The sequence below is a fragment of the Conger conger genome, chromosome 3 (genome assembly GCF_963514075.1).
Source record: "Conger conger chromosome 3, fConCon1.1, whole genome shotgun sequence".
Lineage (NCBI taxonomy): Eukaryota > Metazoa > Chordata > Actinopteri > Anguilliformes > Congridae > Conger > Conger conger.
Genome location: NC_083762.1, coordinates 75,826,905 through 75,848,125, shown reverse-complemented (window position 1 = coordinate 75,848,125; position 21,221 = coordinate 75,826,905). Strand labels below are relative to the sequence as shown.

At 50.3% G+C, this 21,221-nt stretch overlaps 1 protein-coding gene across 1 annotated transcript in view; it reads left to right on the top strand.

Annotated features, from left to right (window-relative positions):
• The first annotated feature begins 1,174 nt into the window (after positions 1-1,174).
• The window catches only part of LOC133123645 (neuropilin-2-like), a 93,852-nt gene continuing 73,805 nt past the window's right edge, over positions 1,175-21,221 (top strand). The window contains 2 exon segments of the mRNA XM_061234122.1: positions 1,175-1,952; positions 13,594-13,768. Coding sequence (XP_061090106.1) covers positions 1,880-1,952; positions 13,594-13,768 — 248 coding nt within the window. The 5' untranslated portion in view covers positions 1,175-1,879.

Here is a 21,221-nt window from a genome sequence, read left to right as displayed (position 1 = left end):
GCTCAAGGGGTTAAACTGGTAGCTGGTCAATAATGTAATGTAATGTCTCAACTGGTCAACCAGCTACCAGCTGTTTCAAAGCCTAGCTTGAGCTGTTTTTTTTCTTCTTCAGCAGGCTGTAGAACGGCCTACTTCTGGAGCAGACAAGCGGGGTTTTTGGCAAACACCAGCGGTGTCATATACAAGTCAGGTGAAAGCAGGCAGCTTCCTTTCCCCGTGTATTTATTATGTTACTGAGGACAGGCTACGTTTTTCAGTCGTTCATTTCACATTCCTGTCCGCGCTCGCTGTTCTCCCACGCGCTCGTGTTCAGTCATACGTTCCTCTCTGGCCTGCTGTCAACCGTGTGAGTGTAAATACCGATTCCAGCGCGCATTTACATAAACACCCTGTGACCCCCGGTTTTCTTTCAAAGTCAGAAAGGATGCGCAGAAAAAAAGCTGTTATTTCGAGCACAATTATAAAATACGAATTTTTACACCACCGTCAAAGCTTACTAGCCTTATTTAAAACCTAATTTGCACTTACGATCACTATTGTTTTCGGTTATAACTGCTCTACGCGCGTTTTGCTATTCATGAATTTGATGCTTTTTACTTGTTGAGGAACTCATCCACTTGTACGTCGTTTTGGACTCAAAGCGTCTGCCAAATAATGAATAAAATGTTAAATGTAAATTTTAAGCCTACCGCAGTCTTATTAATAACTGCTCTACTGTCTTTTTTCAGCAGCCAGGGGCGATCAGTCGATACGTGATTCTGATAGCATTTAAGCTAAGCTTACTCAGACATTCATTAGGCTCCTAACCATTGTCTCGTTCTTTTGGGCTGTTAATACCATTATCATTATCTGCCTCATCTTTGTTTTCGAAGCGTATGGCTAATTGTTGCTGACAGTCCCTTCAAATTATTAAGCATATGTGGACCCCCGTTACAGATACGGGCTATAGCCTGCCACAAAGCGGTCGTGGTTTTGTATCGGTAAATTTCGCGAGCGCGCGGCGGTGCTTAGCGCTCCTGAAATTCCTCCCCTCCCTTCTTTTTATAACTTTAAAGCAAGAAAACGTCAGTGAATGCTCCTCTTTAATCACTGACGGGAGGGGGGCGGGCCCAGGCGCTGGCGGTAATGCGATAGCTGCTCCGGTCTAATGCTATTACATGCGCGAGCTGCCGCAGCGCTGCTCGCGGACTCGGCTCTCGAACGCAGTGGAGGACAGACGTGTCGGGAGAGAGCGGAGGTTGTGCAGATAGACGGAGCGCTGTAACACGCCACTGATACTTTCTAAAGCGAGACGAACTTGATCCCGGATTCACCATATGGAAGATCAACTCCGGAGCTTTACGAGCTAGTGCTCCGTTCGTCGGTTTATTTCATGTTATGCCAACAAAGTAAGACACAGGATAACGGAGAGAAGGAGACCGGGTAACATATCTCCAGGCATTGGAATTGGTGGTAGCCGAAAGCCACATTTTATGCTTTAGCTGGAGAAAAATCGTCAATCCGGTGGACTCGTACATAACTGTGGATCTACAGAACCTGGAGAGACGTTATTTTGAGCACGGTGTTTCATAGAGTAATGCGTAAAGGCGAAGTTATTTAGACGTTCGACTTATTTTACTTACTTTTGTAGTAATTATTTGCACCACGGTAAATCGTCATGCCGTATTCGGCTATTGTGAAATGTAAGCGGAACCGATATTAAATTTAACCAATTGTCTGTGGAAAAAGATAGGTGGTAGAAACGACGTTTGCGTTCGTGTGCCAAAATTTTCAAGTGTTTTTTTTGTCGTTCGATAAGGGAAACATTAGATACTTAACAGAGAGGAGACTTTGACAGCAACTTGTTCTCCAGAATTAAAGGGTGAAAACACCCCACAAGATGGATATATTCACATCACTGTTTGGATTCTTATTGGCATTTTGTATAACATCAAGAGCGCACGCAGATGACGGTAAGTTTGTATTATTATTATTATTATTGAGTTGATTTTCATATTCCTTGCACGCCTGTCTTAATTAGTCTAATCTGAAACAATATCACTGTCAAACAGCCTGCGCATAGGCTAAACGATAAACCGCTTTAATTAGTCAAATTATAATGGTGTACTTTACCTTGCGATAGCTCCGTACCTCAAATACACGCTGGCCCTTTATTATAAAAACATAGTAAACCATAGTATTTCCTCGGGTTCTTGAGTTCACTCCGCTTCCCTCGCCCGAAGAACGCCCTTTTTATATAAACTGCAACATCTGTTCTACATCAAGGTACTTTACTCAGATTTGTGAGATAGGCTATCCACACACTCTCAAGATTTCTGGTAGCCTAAACGCCGCGAAGTATTCTGAAATAGGCTATTAGTTTGACGGGGGAAAATGCAAAACTGACCCCTGGCTAATGGTAGAAGTGCACTGTGACGGTAACGTGAAGGCGCGGATTTATGCCGCTGGAGACGAGCTCGCGATCCCGTTGCACAGAGTGGGAGAATGACTCGCTTCTGTTTTCCCCCGCGAGATAATTTTCCTTCTTTGAAAGGGGATTCACGTTTTGTTATATAACAATAGAGAGAGAGAGAGAGAGCTCCCTTATGAATATGGGATTATCTTTTACTTAATGGGAGTGGGTTTTGAAGTCTTGTTCGGTAATCCCTATTTCCTAAAAAGTGGGGCAAATGATGTGCCTGGTTACACCACTATATGTATACAGATAATAGCCTAAAGCGGTTGTTAATATGCCATGTTTTTATGCACATCGCCACAGCGGATGGGATCTTACAGTTAGACAGTGCTTTGTTGAGTGTTTTGTTGGGTATTGCTATTTTTATTTTTAGTGATTGTGTAATTGTTTTACGCATGATTAGTAAAATCTAACCGTAAGGTTTTATCATCCGCTTAATCTGTTATTGAGTGGATGGAGGTGACATTAAATTTGCCCAAAGACTCACAATAAAGGAGGCAGTTCAATCTTGCCGGGGTAGGGGCGATGTTAGCAGGAATTATTAGTATTTTTTTTATTAATAATTACATCCTGTTAGCACTTAGCGTGCGCTTTCGTGACTATTGTTGTAGAATATCATGAGCAGATGCTCTGTGGTTTAGGTTAATGATTTTCATGGATTAACTGGAAAACAATTTAAGGATTAATGCAGCTTCGTTTAGTCTAACGCTGAAAATTGTTGGTCTGTTTGTGATTTTTGAAACTTGGCCTTATTTGCTAGATTTCACAAGTTTCATTACGGGAAGTCTTCAGAATGAATGCCAAAGTAAGCAGAAAAAAATGCCAGTGAATAGTTAATAAATAATTTGACGCAGAAAATCACCCCTCCATTGCAAACTTGCATTACCTTTCCCTAATGGGTAATTTCTAGGAGGTATGCGTTATAAGAATAAAACTATTAGACTACTGCTGGCCCTGGGTTGCTACTTATTTTCCTTCTACTGCTACTGCTACGAGAACTAACCTACTACTCCGACTACTAGCTATATATACTGCGGCTTCCTATTTAATAATCATAATAATAATAATACTAATAATAATAATAATAATAATAGAAGAATAATGAGAAGAAACAGAAGAACAAGAAAGAGAGGAATATCGCCAACTTCGTCATAACCAACACCATAATAAAACATCACTCCGAATATTTTGTGTTCTGGGTGACACAGTTACGACTGCAGTAGTGTGCCCGCGGCGCGGTTACTGCCCGGCGTTCTACCGTCGTCTCATGATCTTTAAAACCCCGTTTAGACCTACCCGAAGGCCGAGGTCTAATAAAGGTTTCTGGGGGAGTTTTCGCCTATTTTTTGGGGGGATTGTTTCTCTCAGCTGAGAGAATGGACAAACCAATTAAGTCTCCGCAAAGTAAATCATTTTCTGACCCCATACACTCGCAGAGGTAAATGCAATCAAACAGACATCTCTCAATTGTGTGAAAGATTTCAGCTTTCTTAAATTTGCCAGTGTCTAAAGTACTTGAATATAGCATAAACCTATTGCTTGCGCTTCTGATAAATTATACTTGTTTATATTGGCTGTATGTTTTCTCCTGAGCAAACGCGCCCGGGATGTAGCTGTTCGCCGAAGGCAAGCCGACTCGTAGAAATGAGTAGTACTCTCGTGACCCCAGTCTTCTTCGCTTATTTTGTGCTTACTCAGACGGGAGGCCTTGTTTATCTGCTCACCTGAGAGATTTCAACGGCACAAATTACATTAGCGTGAAATTAAAAAAGAAAAAAAGAAAAAGGAAGAGGCCGTTAGTTTTAATTATTGTGATAATATTAGCCGTATTTGTGACTGGTAGCCTGCTGCTTTCTCGCTGGCTTTGTTGTCGTCGTCATACAATGGCCAGGTTTGTATCTCAATTATTTAAAATAATAAAAAATAAATAACAGTATTTACTTTTTTTGAAATCGTTGTAGGAGTTTAGTTGGTCACAAGGGTAAAAACACAGTAGGCTGATTACCGTCATAAATAACTATATTGAGTTTTAGGACCCAGACTTTGGTTTGGACCTTTGAATCGACTTTTACAGACAACATAGTGTTGTAAGTAATGTGTTTTATTCCTTTTTTTGCAATGGCCTAATTATTGTCATAAAGCACAAATAAAAGGTGCGAAAAAGAGCCTTCCACATATAATGTATAACACATGTACATTTTGTTCTGCTTAGTGCTTACTACAAATTAGCTGAACAAGTTCTGGCCATCATTGGCTGCGACTGCTCTTCTGACCACTTCTGTCTCTAGAGCCTCTAGTGGACAGATCATGTTACTACTGTTAGGAATCAGGCTGCCAGTCCGTGAAAATGGAATACTTAGTTGGAAGGGCTGCTTCAAGCCGACTTAGAAAAACTGGTCTTGCTCGTCTGTACAAAACCTCTGTCAGCAGGGATGTGTGCTTACTGTACGAGGAGGAAAGCATACAAATAGAATCCAAACAGTTTAGATTATGCACAGTTGAAGGGCGAACTCCAGCAGGCATTGAAAATCTGATAATGAAGTCAAACTCCGCTGTGTCGGCCAGTTTTTCAAGGCTGACAAGTTTCTGTACAGAACAGCGTGACGGGGACTAAACCGTCGCCGTGGGTGAGCGACTTTGACCGGGAGTTACAGACCTCTGTTACTCATTCAGGTAATTAAACAGTGAATTATCGGTCAGTAAGTATTTACATAGTGGAATTGGGAACGGTTACGAGCCCATCAATTCTGACCGTTTAAAAAGCGCTACCTTGCCTCAGTAAAGCAGTCGGCCCCTGCTTCTCTTTACCGGAATTGATAGCTGGCAGATGGGTCTCCTATGAAACGCAGCAGGCACGTCCAGTATAAACAAAAGTTGCCGCTGATGAGTTCAGCCGGGCTCCGGCTACCTCTCGGCCTCCTCTGGTGTGAAAAGCACATCGAGTCGCAGATAACTACCTGTGGCCACCACAGAGTCCGACGAGACGCGCGACCCGTTCCTTCCATTTTTACCGAGGAGCACTGGTTGCTCTTTTCAAAACGTGAATAGTTGAACCTTGTTTTGGTTCTGCTGGATGAACTGTATATTCAGCTATTTGAATGCAGAATCTCACGTCGAAAATATAGGGTCTGACATCATATTTGCTAATTGCTGTATCGGTGTTGCTGTGCTGTAGGCAGATCGTCGCAGGGCGCATATGCTAAGGGCGGTTTTGTTCAGGGTGACATTTCTTTTATTGATCTTTAATTGACTGTGATTTGTCACCTCTGCGAGGCTGTGTGTGTGTGTGTGTGTGTGTGTGTGTGTGTTTTCCCCCTCGTAGTGAAAAAGCTGGCTTTTTTTTCCCCCAGTCGTGTATCTGAACGGCAGTGGGTTGAGCGACAAAGTTCCCTTTAAAATTTCATCAAAATTTCTTCCGTTTTTTTAAAAATCCCAGTCCCGGACACTCCATTCGTCATGTCTCCACTCCTCTCGTCAGCTCTCTCCAGCTCTCTGTCGTCGCCCGTTTTTCTGCACCACATCCTGCGTTTTAGAGTACTCTTCAGTACCTCCCCTACCCCACCCCCCCCCACTGGGTTCTGCACTTCCTCTTATGTTTTTCCACTGCGCTTTCATGTAACGTCACCTGGTGGAGGTCCCACTCTCCAGCCCAGCCAAGTGAGCGTTTGATAGGGGAGAGTGGTGTGCTTGTGGGGGGGGCTAGGCTGTCCGTGAGTGCGCGTGTGATGGAGGTGGGGAGCGTTTGGGGGAGAGGTAGTGGGGTGGGGTGGAGGGGCTAGGCTGGCCGTGAGTGAGCGTGTGATGGAGGTGGGGAGAGTTCGGGGGAGAGGTAGTGGGGTGGGGTGGAGGGGCTAGGCTGGCCGTGTGATGGAGGTGGGGAGAGTTTGGGGGAGAGGTAGTGGGGTGGGGTGGGGTGGAGGGGCTAGGCTGGCCGTGAGTGAGCGTGTGATGGAGGTGGGGAGAGTTCGGGGGAGAGGTAGTGGGGTGGGTGGAGGGGCTAGGCTGGCCGTGAGTGAGCGTGTGATGGAGGTGGGGAGCGTTCGGGGGGGAGAGGTGGGGTGCAGGGGCCAGGCTGGGCCTGGGCTGAGGGCCCTTCTGACACACACTCCCCGGTGATGAGAGACAGATGTGCAGCTTTGGCTGCTCCTGCGGGGCCTCTGCTTGGCTCTCCGTCTGCCAGAGGACTGTGTGTTCCACCTTACTGCTGATCCTGCGCTCAGAGAGGGAGAGAGAGGGGGAGAGGGAGGGAGGGGGGAGAGGGAGAGAGAGAGAGAGGGGGGGGGGGGGACCCCCGAGGGTCAGGGGAGGGGAAGCACACAGCGGATAGGAACTCCACACCGGGCTGGATATGGATACTATCTAGGTGAATGGCGAGCACTAGGTACCCTTTAGTGGTAGAAAGATGGTTAGCATTGCCGGGCTGAATGACCTGTTGTCATTATGTTGTGATGTGTTGTGTTGTGTTGTACTATGTTGTGTTGTCTTATTTCATGTTGTGTTGTGTTATGTGGTTGTGTGGTATTGTGTTGTATGTTGTATTATGTTGTTTTGTTGTGTTGTGTTGTGTTGTGTTGTGTTGTGTTGTGTTATGTCGTGTTGTGTTGTGTTATGTTGTGTTGTGTTGTGTCATATTGTGTTATGTCATGTTGTGTTTTGTTATGTTTTGTTATTATCACTGAGGATCTGGCCGGCATGTGGTGTTAAAGATGGGCATGGGGATGTCATAATAACCACTGTAATTTATTTAGGGTGACAAGGGTAGCCCAGTGGCAAGGCATTTCGCTGGAAACTGTAGAGTTGCTGATTCGAGCCTCCGAGATGTTGACCCGCGTCTGGAGACCTGAAGCTGGGGTCCCCGAATAGAGAAGCCTGCCCTTGGGCCCCTCGGCCCGGCCCTTAGAACCAAAAACTGCTCCGGGGGGCTTTGACCCTGGTCTCTTTGTCGCTCTCACTCCGCTTGCAACTGGCAGTGGTCCCAGGGCATCCTTGAAAAGGAGAACGCGTTCTCCCCCGGTTTAAATAAAGGATTAAATAAACAAACTTATGGCAATCTTCCCGTACGCCAACCCTCCCATAACCGGCGTGCCACACACTGTCAGCTGCCAGGAGGTGGGCAAGGCCCAAGTACGAGTTTCCGTACTGTAGATATGAGTCACGATTCAGCTCAGGACAATGGGCTGGTTCCTCAAACACAACATAACGTTACTTCTCCTGTCCCCCCCAACAACGGTGGTTCTCAAACCCCGGTCCAAACCCTGTGTATGCTGGTTTTCGTCCCATCCGCAGAATCGCGATCCCAGAATTTTAACAAGCCGTTCAATTTTCTTAATTAGACCCATTTCTGCGTTTTGAGGGATTATTTACCCTCTTAAGCAACACTATATCAGAGGATGGCAGTGCATGCCCGGAAGAATGAATGTCCTGTATTCACACGGTGATTTTGCTATATTGCAAATGATGGCATAAAGAGGTAAATACTTTAACTGATTGAATGATTGGATTATTGGGGCTCCTTATGTGGGACACCTGGCCAATAAAATGACCTATTTTGTAAAAAGAAGACAAACCAAATGATAGTGAGCCAAAGCTACATTGTGTTAATGAAGTTAAAGGAAAAAACAAATTCTGAAAGAAAATTGAACCCGTGTACAACAACCTTAACTGAGCAAAAGATTACCTGTTGCAAAAATCAGCGTGCGCAGGGTTCCCTGGACCAGTATTTAAAACTGCTGCTCTATGAATCAGAATCAGGGCGAAGAACTATAGAAAGCTACTTTCGACTTGTGAAATGCCCTTTGGGCTCGGAGACCAGCCGATGTGCACAGCCTCAGGTGTGGAAGATCCCGGCCCGTGGCCTGTGGTTCAGCCCGTGGACCGTGGTTCAGCCTGTGGTTCAGCCTGTGGTTCAGCCTGTGGTTCAGCCTGTGGTTCAGCCCGTGGTTCAGCCTGTGGTTCAGCCTGTGGTTCAGCCTGTGGTTCAGCCCGTGGTTCAGCCCGTGGTTCAGCCCGTGGTTCAGCCCGTGGTTCAGCCCGTGGCCTGTGGTTCAGCCCGTGGTTCAGCCCGTGGCCTGTGGTTCAGCCCGTGGTTCAGCCCGTGGCCTGTGGTTCAGCCCGTGGTTCAGCCCGTGGCCCGTGGTTCAGCCCGTGGTTCAGCCCGTGGTTCAGCCCGTGGCCCGTGGTTCAGCCTGTGGTTCAGCCCGTGGCCCGTGGTTCAGCCCGTGGTTCAGCCCGTGGTTCAGCCCGTGGCCCGTGGTTCAGCCTGTGGTTCAGCCCGTGGCCTGTGGTTCAGCCCGTGGCCCGCGGTTCAGCCCGTGGCCCCTGGGTCCGGGAGACCAGTGCTCCACCTGCGGGTCCAGCAGCAGCCATTACCCGCGCGCCCACGCAAGTAGTCCCTCCTCCTTTTACTCCCCTTTCCCTTTTGTTGGCCGTCGGAAGAGAGAGAAATCTGCTCTCAGTCAGAAGAGAAGTCATCTGTGAATCCGTGAAAACAAGGTCAGATATTTGCATTCAGGCCAGAAGAGCGGAGGGCCGGTTTAATCTTGCCAGGCGCTGGATAAAAAAAAAGAAAAAAGAAAAAGTGCTGAAACTGTGCTATTGGGATGAAATTCAAAAACAAGGCAGAAATGCATAATTAATGCGACGGCGGTCTCGCGCGCCTGCCCGACGTTCGGCGCTGTTCGGAGTCGTTTACGGGGACGAGGTGTGCTCACAAACACGGAGGAAGGTGCCGGAAGGGCGGCTTTGGAACGAGGTGTTTCCGCCACCTTTGAGGTGAAGTGTTACATCAGATCAACATCGGAGAGAGAGAGGGAGGGGGGTGGGTGGCGGGTGGGTGCTAGGAGGGGTTCTCGTGCCTGGTGCCTGTGCCTGCTCTGATAGAGGGGTTCCTGCCTCTGCCCAATTATCCAAAAAGTCCTTCTTACCTACCCCAGTCTCCTCCCCACACCACCCTGATGAGTATATGCACCCCTGAGATTTGTGTCTATGGGTGTGCCGTGTCAATTTCGTTGATCAGTGGATTTGATGTAGTGCTCTCGTCATTGGTCCATGGGTAGATTGATCTTGGATTAGTGCTCTTGTCATTGGTCCATGGGTAGATTGATCTTGTGTTAGTGCTCCCGTCATTGGTCCATGGGTAGATTGATCTTGTGTTAGTGCTCTCGTCATTGGTCCATGGGTAGATTGGCCTTGGATTAGTGCTCTCATCATTGGTCCATGGGTAGATTGGCCTTGGGTCTAGTGCTCTAGTTGTTGGCCCATGGGTAGATTGGCCTTGGGTCTAGTGCTCTAGTTGTTGGCCCATGGGTAGATTGGCCTTGGGTCTAGTGCTCTAGTTGTTGGCCCATGTATTGCCTGAGCAGTTCAAAATTCCTGCAGAATTGCGCAACTTGTGAGGAAACAGGTATCAGCCGTTTCCCAGTAGTCGTTTTTCGGATTGAGCAATGTAACCTCCGCTCGGTGTTGACCCAAATATTTGGACACGGGGGCGGGTTATACACAGACAGAAGCTGCCAGACAGAGACAGCTCTCCGTGGACCGGTTCCATCTCCGCAGCTCGTGTCAGTGTGCGCTCCAAAACCGCTTCCCCCGAAAAAAACCGCTTCTCCAGCTCCGCCCTCCCGATGAGTCCTGGGGCTCCGCTTCCCGCGGTCCGGCCCTGAGGAAACGCCGCCAGGCGGAGCGAGAGGAGAGGAGAGGAGAGGAGAGGAGAGGAGAGAGAGCAGAGCCCGTGGGCTCTGACCCGCCCCAGAACCGCGAGCGGGGACCAGCTCCTCCTGGACCCCGTGTCGTTAGCGCCTGTATGTCTGGGCGTTTTAACGAGGGGGGGGGGGCGGGGGGGAATCACGGGGAGAGTCATGTGACCCCGGTGCTCGATGCGTCTGATCGAGCCGGCGATGCCGCGGAGCCGAGGTCACGGCGGTAATGGTCATTAATTTGGCGGAACGTATCCACGGCGCCCGGTCGCAAAGCTGCTTATCTCCCGGAGGCGTGCGGTCGTTCGTTCGTTAGTTAGTTTGTTAGTTTGGTCGTTTGTTCGTTTGTGCGTTTGTGCGTTTGTGCTTGTGTTCGTTCGTTCGTTCTTTCGCTCGGTCGTTTGTTCATTTGTGCGTGTGTTCGTTCGTTCGTTCGCTGGGTGGTTTCGCGTCCCCGCGGCCGCACGGCGGGGGGGGGGCAGAGGGGCCTCTATTCGTTTGTTCGTTTGTTCATTTGTTCGTTCGTTCGTTCATTCTCCCCCCCAACCGACAGCACCGTGTCACCGAGATCACTCCATGGCGGGAGCGGAAATCAGAGCGGAGGGGAAGGGGGGGGAGGGGAGGGGGGGCGGGGGGGGTTCGAAATGAGAAGCTCCTCAGACTGTCATCAGCCCCATGCGGGTTACTCTGTGTGAGAGGAGATGGATTTTGGGTTCTGGGAGTAACGCCGAGCTCGCGGGGACTCCAGTGACAGACAGACAGGGGGGGGGTCTCTGCTACGCCTCGGTACGGCCCATCTCGTGGAGCTCAGCGCGCGTGAGGGGCTGGTGTCTCCCCGTGTGCGGTCAGCTTGAAACGCGGAGGCTTGGACAGGTCTCCCTTTGTAGTTTCATCTGGCAGAAAGACAGGTCATACTGAGATGGGCAAATTGATTTTCCTCCGTGTGTGTGTGTGTGTTCACATGTATATGTGTGTGTCAGCCTTAAGCCTCAAGTTCGGGGGTAAATGGTAAAGGGACTTTTTTTTTTTTTTTTTTTGGAGGGCGGGGGTGGTGGTGGTGGTGGTGGTGGTGGTGGTTAAATCCCAAATGCCACAATACCCAAAATGCCCCTCGAAGAAATATAATAGCTTTTGAAATGTCACCACTTTATAGGCTGTTACATTTCTGAAGCTTCTGGTCTTTTTCCTTTTCTTTTTTCTTTCTTCCTCTTTTAATAGTTGACTCTCCTTCCTTTGAAAGGACAGCCGCAGTTCAGCCCTGTGATCTGCTCCGTCTGAACGGGGGGGGGGGGGGGGGAGGCTTTTCTCCCGGAATCGGGCGGAACAATACCCCCTGATGAAATGGCGGTTTGTGGCTGCGGTCCATAAGGTTCGCTGTGTTTCCGAAATGGACCGGGCGTCTGGCGGAGGGGAGTTGTAATCGTTCGCAGGCCGCCATGTGCAAGCCATCCGCACACCCCGAGCTGTCAGTCATACGCCTCACTTCCTCTTTTACCCCTCTCCACTTCCTCCCGCTGGGGCTACTATGTGCGGTGCTGCTACGCCGGGAACCACCCGGCGGTGTGTGTGTGTCTGTGTGTCTGTGTGTCTGTGTGTGTGTGTGTGTGTGTGTGTGTTGGCTTATGTGCGTCAGTGTTTTTATGTGTACGTGTGTGTGTGTGTGTGTGTGTGTATGTGTGTGTGCGCCAGTGTTTTTATGTGTACGTGTGTGTGTGTGTGTGTGTGTGTGTGTGTGTGTTGGCTTGTGTGTACATTTGTGTGTGTGCGTGAGTGCCAGTGTTTTCATGTGTACATGTGTGCACACACAGGCTTGTGTGTTTACATGTGTGTGTGTATGTGTTCCTGTCAGTCAGTGGAGTGGGTGGAAAGGTTTACAGTGGCAAGTGGAGTTTATTTTTAGATCCAAATGTGTGTCGATTCCAGAGGTAGTCTTGCCTGAAGTCACTGTTTGCTTTGTGCAAGGGGTTTTAAAAAAAAAAAGCGACATCCTAAACAATTGCATTTGAGATCATTGATATGCGTTCACCAAAGACACATTATAATGGGCACGTTCAGCGGGGGCTGCCTAAGTCTGGGAAGGATAGGGTTAAATGATTTAGTGCTGTTGTCATGGTGAAATTCCTTTGTGAATGCAATCTCTTTTTTTAACCAACCTGCCTTTCTGTGAGCGCAGTAATAAGTGAGAAGTGTATTCAGCAGATGAGTGGTGTCTCTGTTTGCGATATGAGGACTGGAGAGTGAACACACAGCCCGTTCAAGTGCCTGAGCAGAATGGCCGCTTTGTGGCCAATGAGAGCTCCTCGCGGCTCTGCGGTGACCTCTGACCCCTGACGCTCAAAGTGGGCCCGCAGCTTCCTCTCCCGACCTCCGTGCCATCTGATAGGCCTGTTATTATTCCACAGAGGGGGCGATAAGATCGGAGGGGGGGGGGTGGCTTTATTTGCAGATTGTTCACCAGTTCCAGCCGACTAAACATTACTTTTACTCAGTTATTTTCCTGACCCTTTTATCCATAGCGACTTACAGTTGATTAGACTAAGCAGGGGCCGATCCTCCCCTGGAGCAATGCAGGGTTTGGGGCCCAACAGCTGCACTGATCTCACTGTGGCTACACTGGGTCAAGCACCCTATAGGTCCTGGAGAGACGCTCCTGGTCCTAAGAGAGCTCATACTACTCACTCCTGGTCCCGGAGAGCCACAGGGTGTGCTGGGGTCCTCAGTCCTGGTCCCGGAGAGCCGCAGGGTGTGCTGGTTTTCGTAGCTGTTACTCAGCGCTTAATTGATCAATGAAAGCAGTCAATTACACAGTTATCTCGCCTCACCTGGTTTCTTGAGTTTGAATTTCTTGGATCTTGAAACCAGCAGACCCTGCGGCTCTCCGGGACCAGTGAAGATCACTGAGATAGGCTGCTGTAGGCTGGGTACACCCTGGAGAGCGGGAGCGCCTCCTTTGAACCGTTTTCAGTTCAAGGTTTATTTGGCCAGTGAGGGTGGGCGTCGGGGTGGGCAGGGCCTCAGTTTGAGTGGCGCCAGGTCTTGTTGCCCTGTCGACTGTGAAGTGAAATTTGACCTCCCCCAAGAGCCCTGGTCTCTTTGGACGTTCTGCTGTGATTATTATTAATGTTATGTTTGGAGGAGAGGAGACACTCCTTGGTTGGTTCGTTCCTGTTTTACTGTTTTGCTGCTTTAACTAAAAATAAGTCAACTATTTTAGTCTTTTTATAAATGACACACAAAAAAAACATCCAATGAGGTGAGAACGTTAGACTAATTTCACGATTTTCCTGTGGGGTGAGACAATTTCAATTGTCAAGCAAACAGTAGTGTGAAACAAGCAAATACATTCTACTTGAGAGAGAGAGAGGAAAAAACAAGATCTTAATTCTCGTTGTGAGACTGAAGCCGCTTGTTAAGAGTGTTTCCTAACGCAGTCCCTCTCCGCAGAGCCGTGCGGGGGTCAGCTGGACGCCAGCAATGCGGGGTACATCACGTCCCCCGGGTACCCGCACGAGTACCCGCCCCACCAGAACTGCCAGTGGGTGATCACCGCGCCCGAACCCTCCCAGCGCATCGTCCTCAACTTCAACCCCCACTTCGAGCTGGAGAAGCTGGACTGCAGGTGGGAGACGTTACATTACAGTGTTACACTGTGTTACATTCACACGTCATTACATGACATTACATTACTCTACATTACATTACAATGTTACATTACTATACATTACATTACAATGTTACATTACTCTACATTACATTACAATGTTACATTACTCTACATTACATTACAATGTTACATTGTGTTACATTCACATTACATTACATCACACTACATTACTCTACATTACATTACAATGTTACATTGTGTTACATTCACATTACATTACATCACAATACATTACTCTACATTACATTACAATGTTACATTGTGTTACATTCACATTATATTACATCACATTACATTACACTACGTTACAACGTTACATTATGTTGCATTTACATTACATTACATCACATTACATTACATTACGTCACATTCCATTACATTACGTCACATTCCTAAATTAAATGCAAAGTCCAACCAGAGGGCTGGAGAAATAAAGTGACAGTGTAGGTACATTTATGCTCTTCAAATATCAAATTTCCCAAATGTCCCATGAAAGTACAGTAATGTTCTCTGTGGGTACATTTTCCAAGCAAAGAAAAGCTTCAAATTAATTATATATTGCTGTCTAGGGAACGGTTTTATGTACCTATAGGGTATAACCCCAGTGACAGCAATTTGTACCTTTTCGGCACTTCTCGTGGGGGGGGTCCCGGCTATCGTGGGCCAGGTGGAGCGGTGTATGTGCAGGAGAGTAGGGGGTAGGGGGTTGTTTTTGGGGTGTTTTTTTGGGGGTGGGCGGTTAGGATCAAATGGGGGCTACGTGTGTATTTTTTCTATTAAAGAGCCCCAGCTGCCACACACTGGGTAAGACACAGACAGGTCAGTAAGGAAAACATGAGGTTTTTTACATTCCATTAAAAAAAAAGAAAGAAAGTAGTATTTGCTTTCTCTCCCCCCCCCTTATCGTAATGCGTTTTCACAGCGGTCTCTAACTAGCGTGGCGCATTCTGCATTTCCAGAAATAAATAGGCCTAATTCTCCCGCTGTTCCCGCTGGCTGGGTCAGGCGGGGCGCGGAACAACAACAATCCAGTCTCGCGTCAGGTCTCACTTTCTTCATTTACTCTTCAAATGAGCAGCGTACTCCTATAAACGAGCCATAAGGGTTGTTCCTTTTTTTTGTTGTTGTTGTTGTTGTAAAGATTTGCGTATATTATTTGTGTCGGCTACACTGTGCCCACTAGGGTTTACACTGCCCTCTGCTGGTCAGTCAGGGAAGTGCATGTCAGTGGCACAGCCTGTGGCACCTGTAATGTAGGAAATAAAAGATTTTGTAATAAAAAAACGCCTCTCTAGTTTAAGTTCGATCCTCATCATTCCGCTTGTTGTGACACCCCGCCGCGAAGTGAGGCGTTAGCGCGTTAGCGCGCTGACCTCCGGCTCCGCCAGGCTGGTGTGGTCGCAGCCTAACCCGGGAGAGGGACGCTTTCGGAGGCCCTCCCGGTGAACGCGTGTGGCCCGTGCGCCGTATCGCCGATCTCATCGGCCGCCGAGAGCCCGGCTCTGTGAGTGACACCGCATTATTCACAGATCAGATCGGGGAAAACCACAGGGCCTGCAGACAGCCCAGACAAGATCTATGGATTGTTTTTCTTCTTTTCTTCTCCTGCAGGCGATATTGACTCGATATGGTTAATGGGTAACGACACAGCCAGGTAACAGATTCTGTTTCGTTTGGTTATTTTTTTGCCTACGAGCGAGAGCGTGTGTGAAAAGAGACAGGCGTGTGTGGCCTGTGTGCACAAAATGTCTCCCGGCAAATGTGATCAAGCCGATGTGTTCTGCTCTGGGTGCTGAGCCATTAGGGACCGGCAACACATCTCTGTCAGAACCTGGAGCGGGCTGCAGAACCCGGCGCGCAGTGTTCCTCTCACAGGCTGCTCCAGTGTCACAGGAACATACGCCTCAGCTGTCCCCCGCAATACATGTTATTTAGCTGACACTTTCATCCAAATCGACTTACAGTTGATTAGACTATGGAGCAATGTGGGGGGTAAGGTAAATGGTTGAATTTATATAGCGCCTTTAAGTGCTGTACAATTGATGCTTCTCATTCACCCATTCACACACACACTCACACACCGACGGCGATTGGCTGCCATGCAAGGCGCCGACCAGCTCGTCAGGGGCATTTGGGGGTTAGGTGTCTTGCTCAATGACTCTTCGACACAGCCCGGGCGGGGGATGGAACCGGCAACCCTCCAACTGCCAACTGCTCTTACCGCCTGAGCCAATGTCACCATTGCTCAAGGGCCCAACAGCTGCATGGATCTTACTGCGGCTACACCGGGACTTGAACCAACAACCTTCCAGGTCCCGGTCATGTACCTTAGCCACTAGGCTACAGATAACAAGGAGGAGAATGGACATGAGAACGGGAGAGAAAAAGAGGAGAGGAAAAGAGAAAAGGAAAGATACAGGAGAGAGAGACAGAGAGATAGAGCGAGAGAGGGAGAGAGAGAGAGTAGATGAACGGAGGGTAGTTACAAAAAGAGGGACAAGAGAGATGGACAGAGGAGGTGTTAGAACAGAATTAATTCCCAGGGGGCCACAGTGTCTGGTGTTTTGTGGTTTCCTTTCAATCAGCTGCCAATTAAGGCCTTGAGAACAGGGCGTGTGTGAACTCTTTGGCAGATTAATGACTTAAATGAACCACCAGTGCTGAGAACGCCGTCCTGGAAACCGGCTGACACCTTGGCCATCCAGGACTGGAGTTTGACACCCGTGAGTTAGCACGTTCTTGAAATAAAATTCTGCTTCTGTGTAGTTTCTGTGATGTCAAAATATTCTTTTTCTTAGAGGGGAGTATAAATATTTCAGCTGAGGTTGAAATGGCTTTCAGTTGTCAGTAAAGCTTTGCGTTCTTTTTTTTTTTCTTCAAAAAACTCCTGCTGCATCCTCTCTTTTGTGATCCAGGCACTGGATCTGAAGCTCTCAGGGTTCTTCCTGCTGCTGTGTTCTGTAGTTTTGCGTGATTGCTGGCGAAAGCGGACCGTTCCTTTCACATCCTTTTAGGCGGAGTGTCCCTGGAGAAACGGGCCCGGTTCATTGGTCCATTAGGAAACATCGCCGCGCACAAACACTCTCATTTATTCATCAAAATGGACAGTTTGGGACTTTCGCGCTAATGTACGGTACGGCCATTTTCCGTGATCCTGGGAGAACAGAAAAAACGAAATCGGTCCAGTCACGCACGCTGAAGCCTCGTTTTGACCTTTTCACAATGTAAATATTTTGTTTACCGGGAACGATAACTGCACCAGGCCTTTCTGTGTGGGTTTCTGGATGTTCTCTCCGTGTCTGTGTGGGTTTCCTCATGGTACTCCGGTTTCCTCCCACAGTCCAAAAACATGCTGGTTGAGAAAAACGGCTCAAGCTTGGGTTTGAAGCAGCCAGCTGCCGGCTCAGGCAAGCTACCAGCATTAGCTGGTTGACCAGCTCATACCCAGCTAGACCAGGTTTATGACCAGTTTGGCCAAGCTGGTTGACCAGCTCATACCCAGCTAAACCAGGTTTATGACCAGTTTGGCCAAGCTGGTTGACCAGCTCATACCCAGCTAGACCAGCTTATGACCTCATGATGAATTTTCAAGCTGTCAAGCTGGCATTGCTGGATTTTACAGCAGGGTACAGACTCTAAAATTCCTGAGGCATGAGTGTGTGAGTTGATGGTGTGTGTCCTGCAGTGGACTGGTGACCTGTCCAGGGTGCATTCCTGCCTCTCGCCCAAGGCATGCTGGGATAGGCTCCAGCCCCCCCTGCGTGACCCTGACCAGAAATACGCGGGTTAGATAATGCATCGATGGAGGAGGAACTATCCACCATTTTGCTGCCCCTTATTAATTCCCCCGGCATTGGGAGCTGTGTTTCTGTAAACACACAGTGAGCTAAGAAGGCCATCGGCTCCCAAAAATGCCCTCCGCCCCATTGCAGCGAGGCGGTGTCGGAGGGACCGTCGCGGAAGGTCAACACGTGGGGTGCGTGCGCAAGGCGAGGCGTCCCGGCTGAAATTGAGCCGTTAGGAAGCTGCAGGTGATTACAGCTCTGTGTCTCCAGCGCTGATCTGCTGTAAACCGAACCGCTGACCTTCCCACAGGCCCTGTGTACCCCCGCTCTCCCCCTCCCCCTGCAGGGCTCCACGCACGGGGAGGGTAAAACCCCAGGATCTGGGGCTGTGGAGGTCTGGAAAGATGGGACGGCAGGGGGGGTGGATAAGGGGGACGGTTGAGTAGCTAAATTTGAGATTGATAGCAGTGCCCGGGGACGGCTAGCCGGTTAGCACGCTTCACGGCTGCCGTGCGTTTCCTCCAGAACATACTGTAGGCTGCCGGGGTATACGAGCGCTCTGCGGCCGGGGGGATTGTAGGATTAATGTTCTGTGAGGTTGGACGGGGTTTGCTGTTACAGTGCGGCGATGCTAGCCCGTTTTTACGACTCTGTGATGTTCAGCTTCGCTTGTTTTTGTGCCGTGGAAGTTTCGGTTCGGTTTCTCGTGCTATCAGGTTTGCTGGAGGTCCAGTCACGCTGAGGGTTAGTGCGATTCTGTGATGTTAGCCTGGTCTGCTGTTTGTGTGCAAGGTTAGCTGAGTAACTGCAACGAGGCCATCTGGGTTTATCGTACTGTGAGGTTAGCGGAATTTGTTGATATATGTTTAGCTAGGTCTCCTGTCGCTATGTGGTTTAGCTTGGCTAGCATGACGTCAGTAGCACTCTCTTCGTGTCCGCCAGGCGAGCGGGGCTTGTGTGTTCGCGGCGTGCGGCCGACCGTGTTTATGTGCACGGGGGAGCGCGTCCGCGGTGTATAAGTGTCCTTCGCTGCGAGACGCGAGACTATTTTCGTCTGAGAAAGTGGGCAGCGTGTGGGAGCTGAAGTGCCTGGCTGCTCACTGCCAGCCCTGGGAGAGCTCTGTGTGAACGCCGCCGCGCTCCGGGCCCCGGACCTCCGTCTTCCTCGCCGCGTCTGCTCCTCGTCTTTACTCGCGGGGTGAAACTGTGTGAGAGGGCTGGAGAGTGGCCGCCAGCCGTCTGGCTGTGGGGGGACGGGGGGGGGGGCGTGTGTGGAGAGGGACAGAGAGAGAGAGAGAGAGAGAGGGGCAGTCAGTCAGACTGACCCCCTGAGCAGGGTTTGGGAGGGGGGGGGGGTGGAGGGAGGGGTGAGAGAGAGGGGCAGTCAGGGATGGGGGGGGCAGAGAGAGAGGGGCAGTCAGGGATGGGGGGATGGGGGGGGCAGAGAGAGAGGGGCAGTCAGGGATGGGGGGATGGGGGGGGCAGAGAGAGAGGGGCAGTCAGGGATGGGGGGATGGGGGGGGCAGAGAGAGAGGGGCAGTCAGGGATGGGGGGATGGGGGGGACAGAGAGAGAGGGGCAGTCAGATGGGGGGGCAGAGAGAGAGGGGCAGTCAGGGATGGGGGGGGCAGAGAGAGAGGGGCAGTCAGGGATGGGGGGATGGGGGGGACAGAGAGAGAGGGGCAGTCGGGGATGGGGGGGCAGAGAGAGGGGCAGTCAGTCAGACTGACCCCCCGAGCAGGGTTGAGGAGGGGGAGGGGGCGACGGGGGGACGGAGGGAGGGGGACAGTGGGGGGCTGTTTTGGTGAATCAGGAGCAGTGTTGTGCTGTCTGAGCTCCAGGACCCTCAGGGTAGAGGGTGCAGACAGGCAGGCTGTTTTGCCGGCGTGTGCAAGAACACACACACACATAGACATGCAGATATAGAAGCACACGCATGCATGAACACACACACACACACATAGACAGACACGCATGCATGAACACACACACACACACACACACACACACGCAGACACACACACACACACACACACTCACACACACACACACACACACACGCACACGCACACGCACACACACACACACACACACACACACATTGCTGTCATGTGAATCATAGCATTACTGTAGATCTTCACCCTGTGGATCGTAGACAGAAGATCTGATGTAGAAGGTGCAGTGGAAGTGGGAGGTGTGTAGGCTACACTGGAGTGTCTGTGTTCATATATAAATATGTTTCTGTGTTCACCGCGACGAATTGACGCATTTCGCACCGGAGGAGCCAAGTGCGTCTTATCTCCGTGTCTCCTGATTGGCCACGCGGCTGTTGGTCGGTGACTCGCTGAAGCGCTGTCGTTTCTGACGCTCCAATCAGAAGTGATTGTGGCGTAGGGTGCGGGAGGTCACAGCGGGGCTCTCTCAGCGTGCGCTGCGGGGGAAACATGCGGTTTTAGTCCGCCGTAGCGCCTGGCACTGCTGCCCGGCGAGAAGGAGAAGGTTCTGGGTTCGAGTCCCAGGCTGGCCTGGATCCTTTCGCGTGCGTTTGCTCAGGGCGCTCCGGTTGTCTCCCACACACTCAGACACAGGCGTGTCAGGTCAGGGCTCCTGCCTTTGCCCTTGACCGTGTCGCTTGCCTCAGTCACATGACCGTGCAGGGTCACATGACCGTGCACCGTGCGTCTCTGCCTTGTCTTCTTCTTCTTCTTCAGGCTGTGTTAGACACAGGTGCAGGTTACAGAGGGACGGGCACTTACATAATGCCCCCCACCCGCACCCCAACGCCCCCCATTTAAGACTGGAAATAGGCCCCTGGTCTCTCATTACATTAATGGCATTTGGCAGACGCTCTTATCCAGAGCGACGTACAGTTGATTAGACTAAGCAGGAGACAATCCTCCCCTGGAGCAATGCAGGGTTAAGGGCCTTGCTCAGGGGCCCAACGGTGGTGCCAATCTTATTTTGGATCTTACTGTGGCTCTCATCTGGGGGGAGGGGTGGGGTTTGAGGCAGGGTGTTGGTTGGGGGAGGGGGTTGCTGAAGGATCCAGCTCCCTCTGCTCGCATGTCCTGTACGTTTCATACGTGCAAAAATGACTCGCGTATCGACGATGTGCCGACGGCTGCGTCCGCGTTCTCCGTGGGCCTCTCCTGGGGCGGAGGTGTGTTTGAGTGAGGGGCGCGCTGGACGCCTCGTTCTCTCGGAGCGGGGCGAGCGAGCGTTAGCGCTGACGCACATCCGTCCCGTCCAGGGAGGGGGCGCGTCCTGAAGCGATTACTCCTTCCCCAGCGGGATTGTGGGATGTGCTCGGGGCGCGGAGTCCTCCGGAAAAGCACAGACTCAGGGCGCGCAGGGGCTCCGCTCGATTGGCCCTGACAGCAGCCTCCGCGTCTCCGCGGTAACGGCGCTCTGTCAGGGCTCCGTCGCGTTCGGGCCCCGCGCCGGCGGCCCCCCGGCCCCCGGCCCCCGGGTTATGAGCAGATTGATGTGGAATAGATATAGTGAGAGGGAGGTGCTGCATCAGAGTATATCTGCAGGGCGATCAGGAGCCAGGGAGGGAGCAGTGTGAACCTGCAGAGGCCTCTCTCTCGCCCTCTCTCATTCTCTCTTTATCCCTCTCTCTCC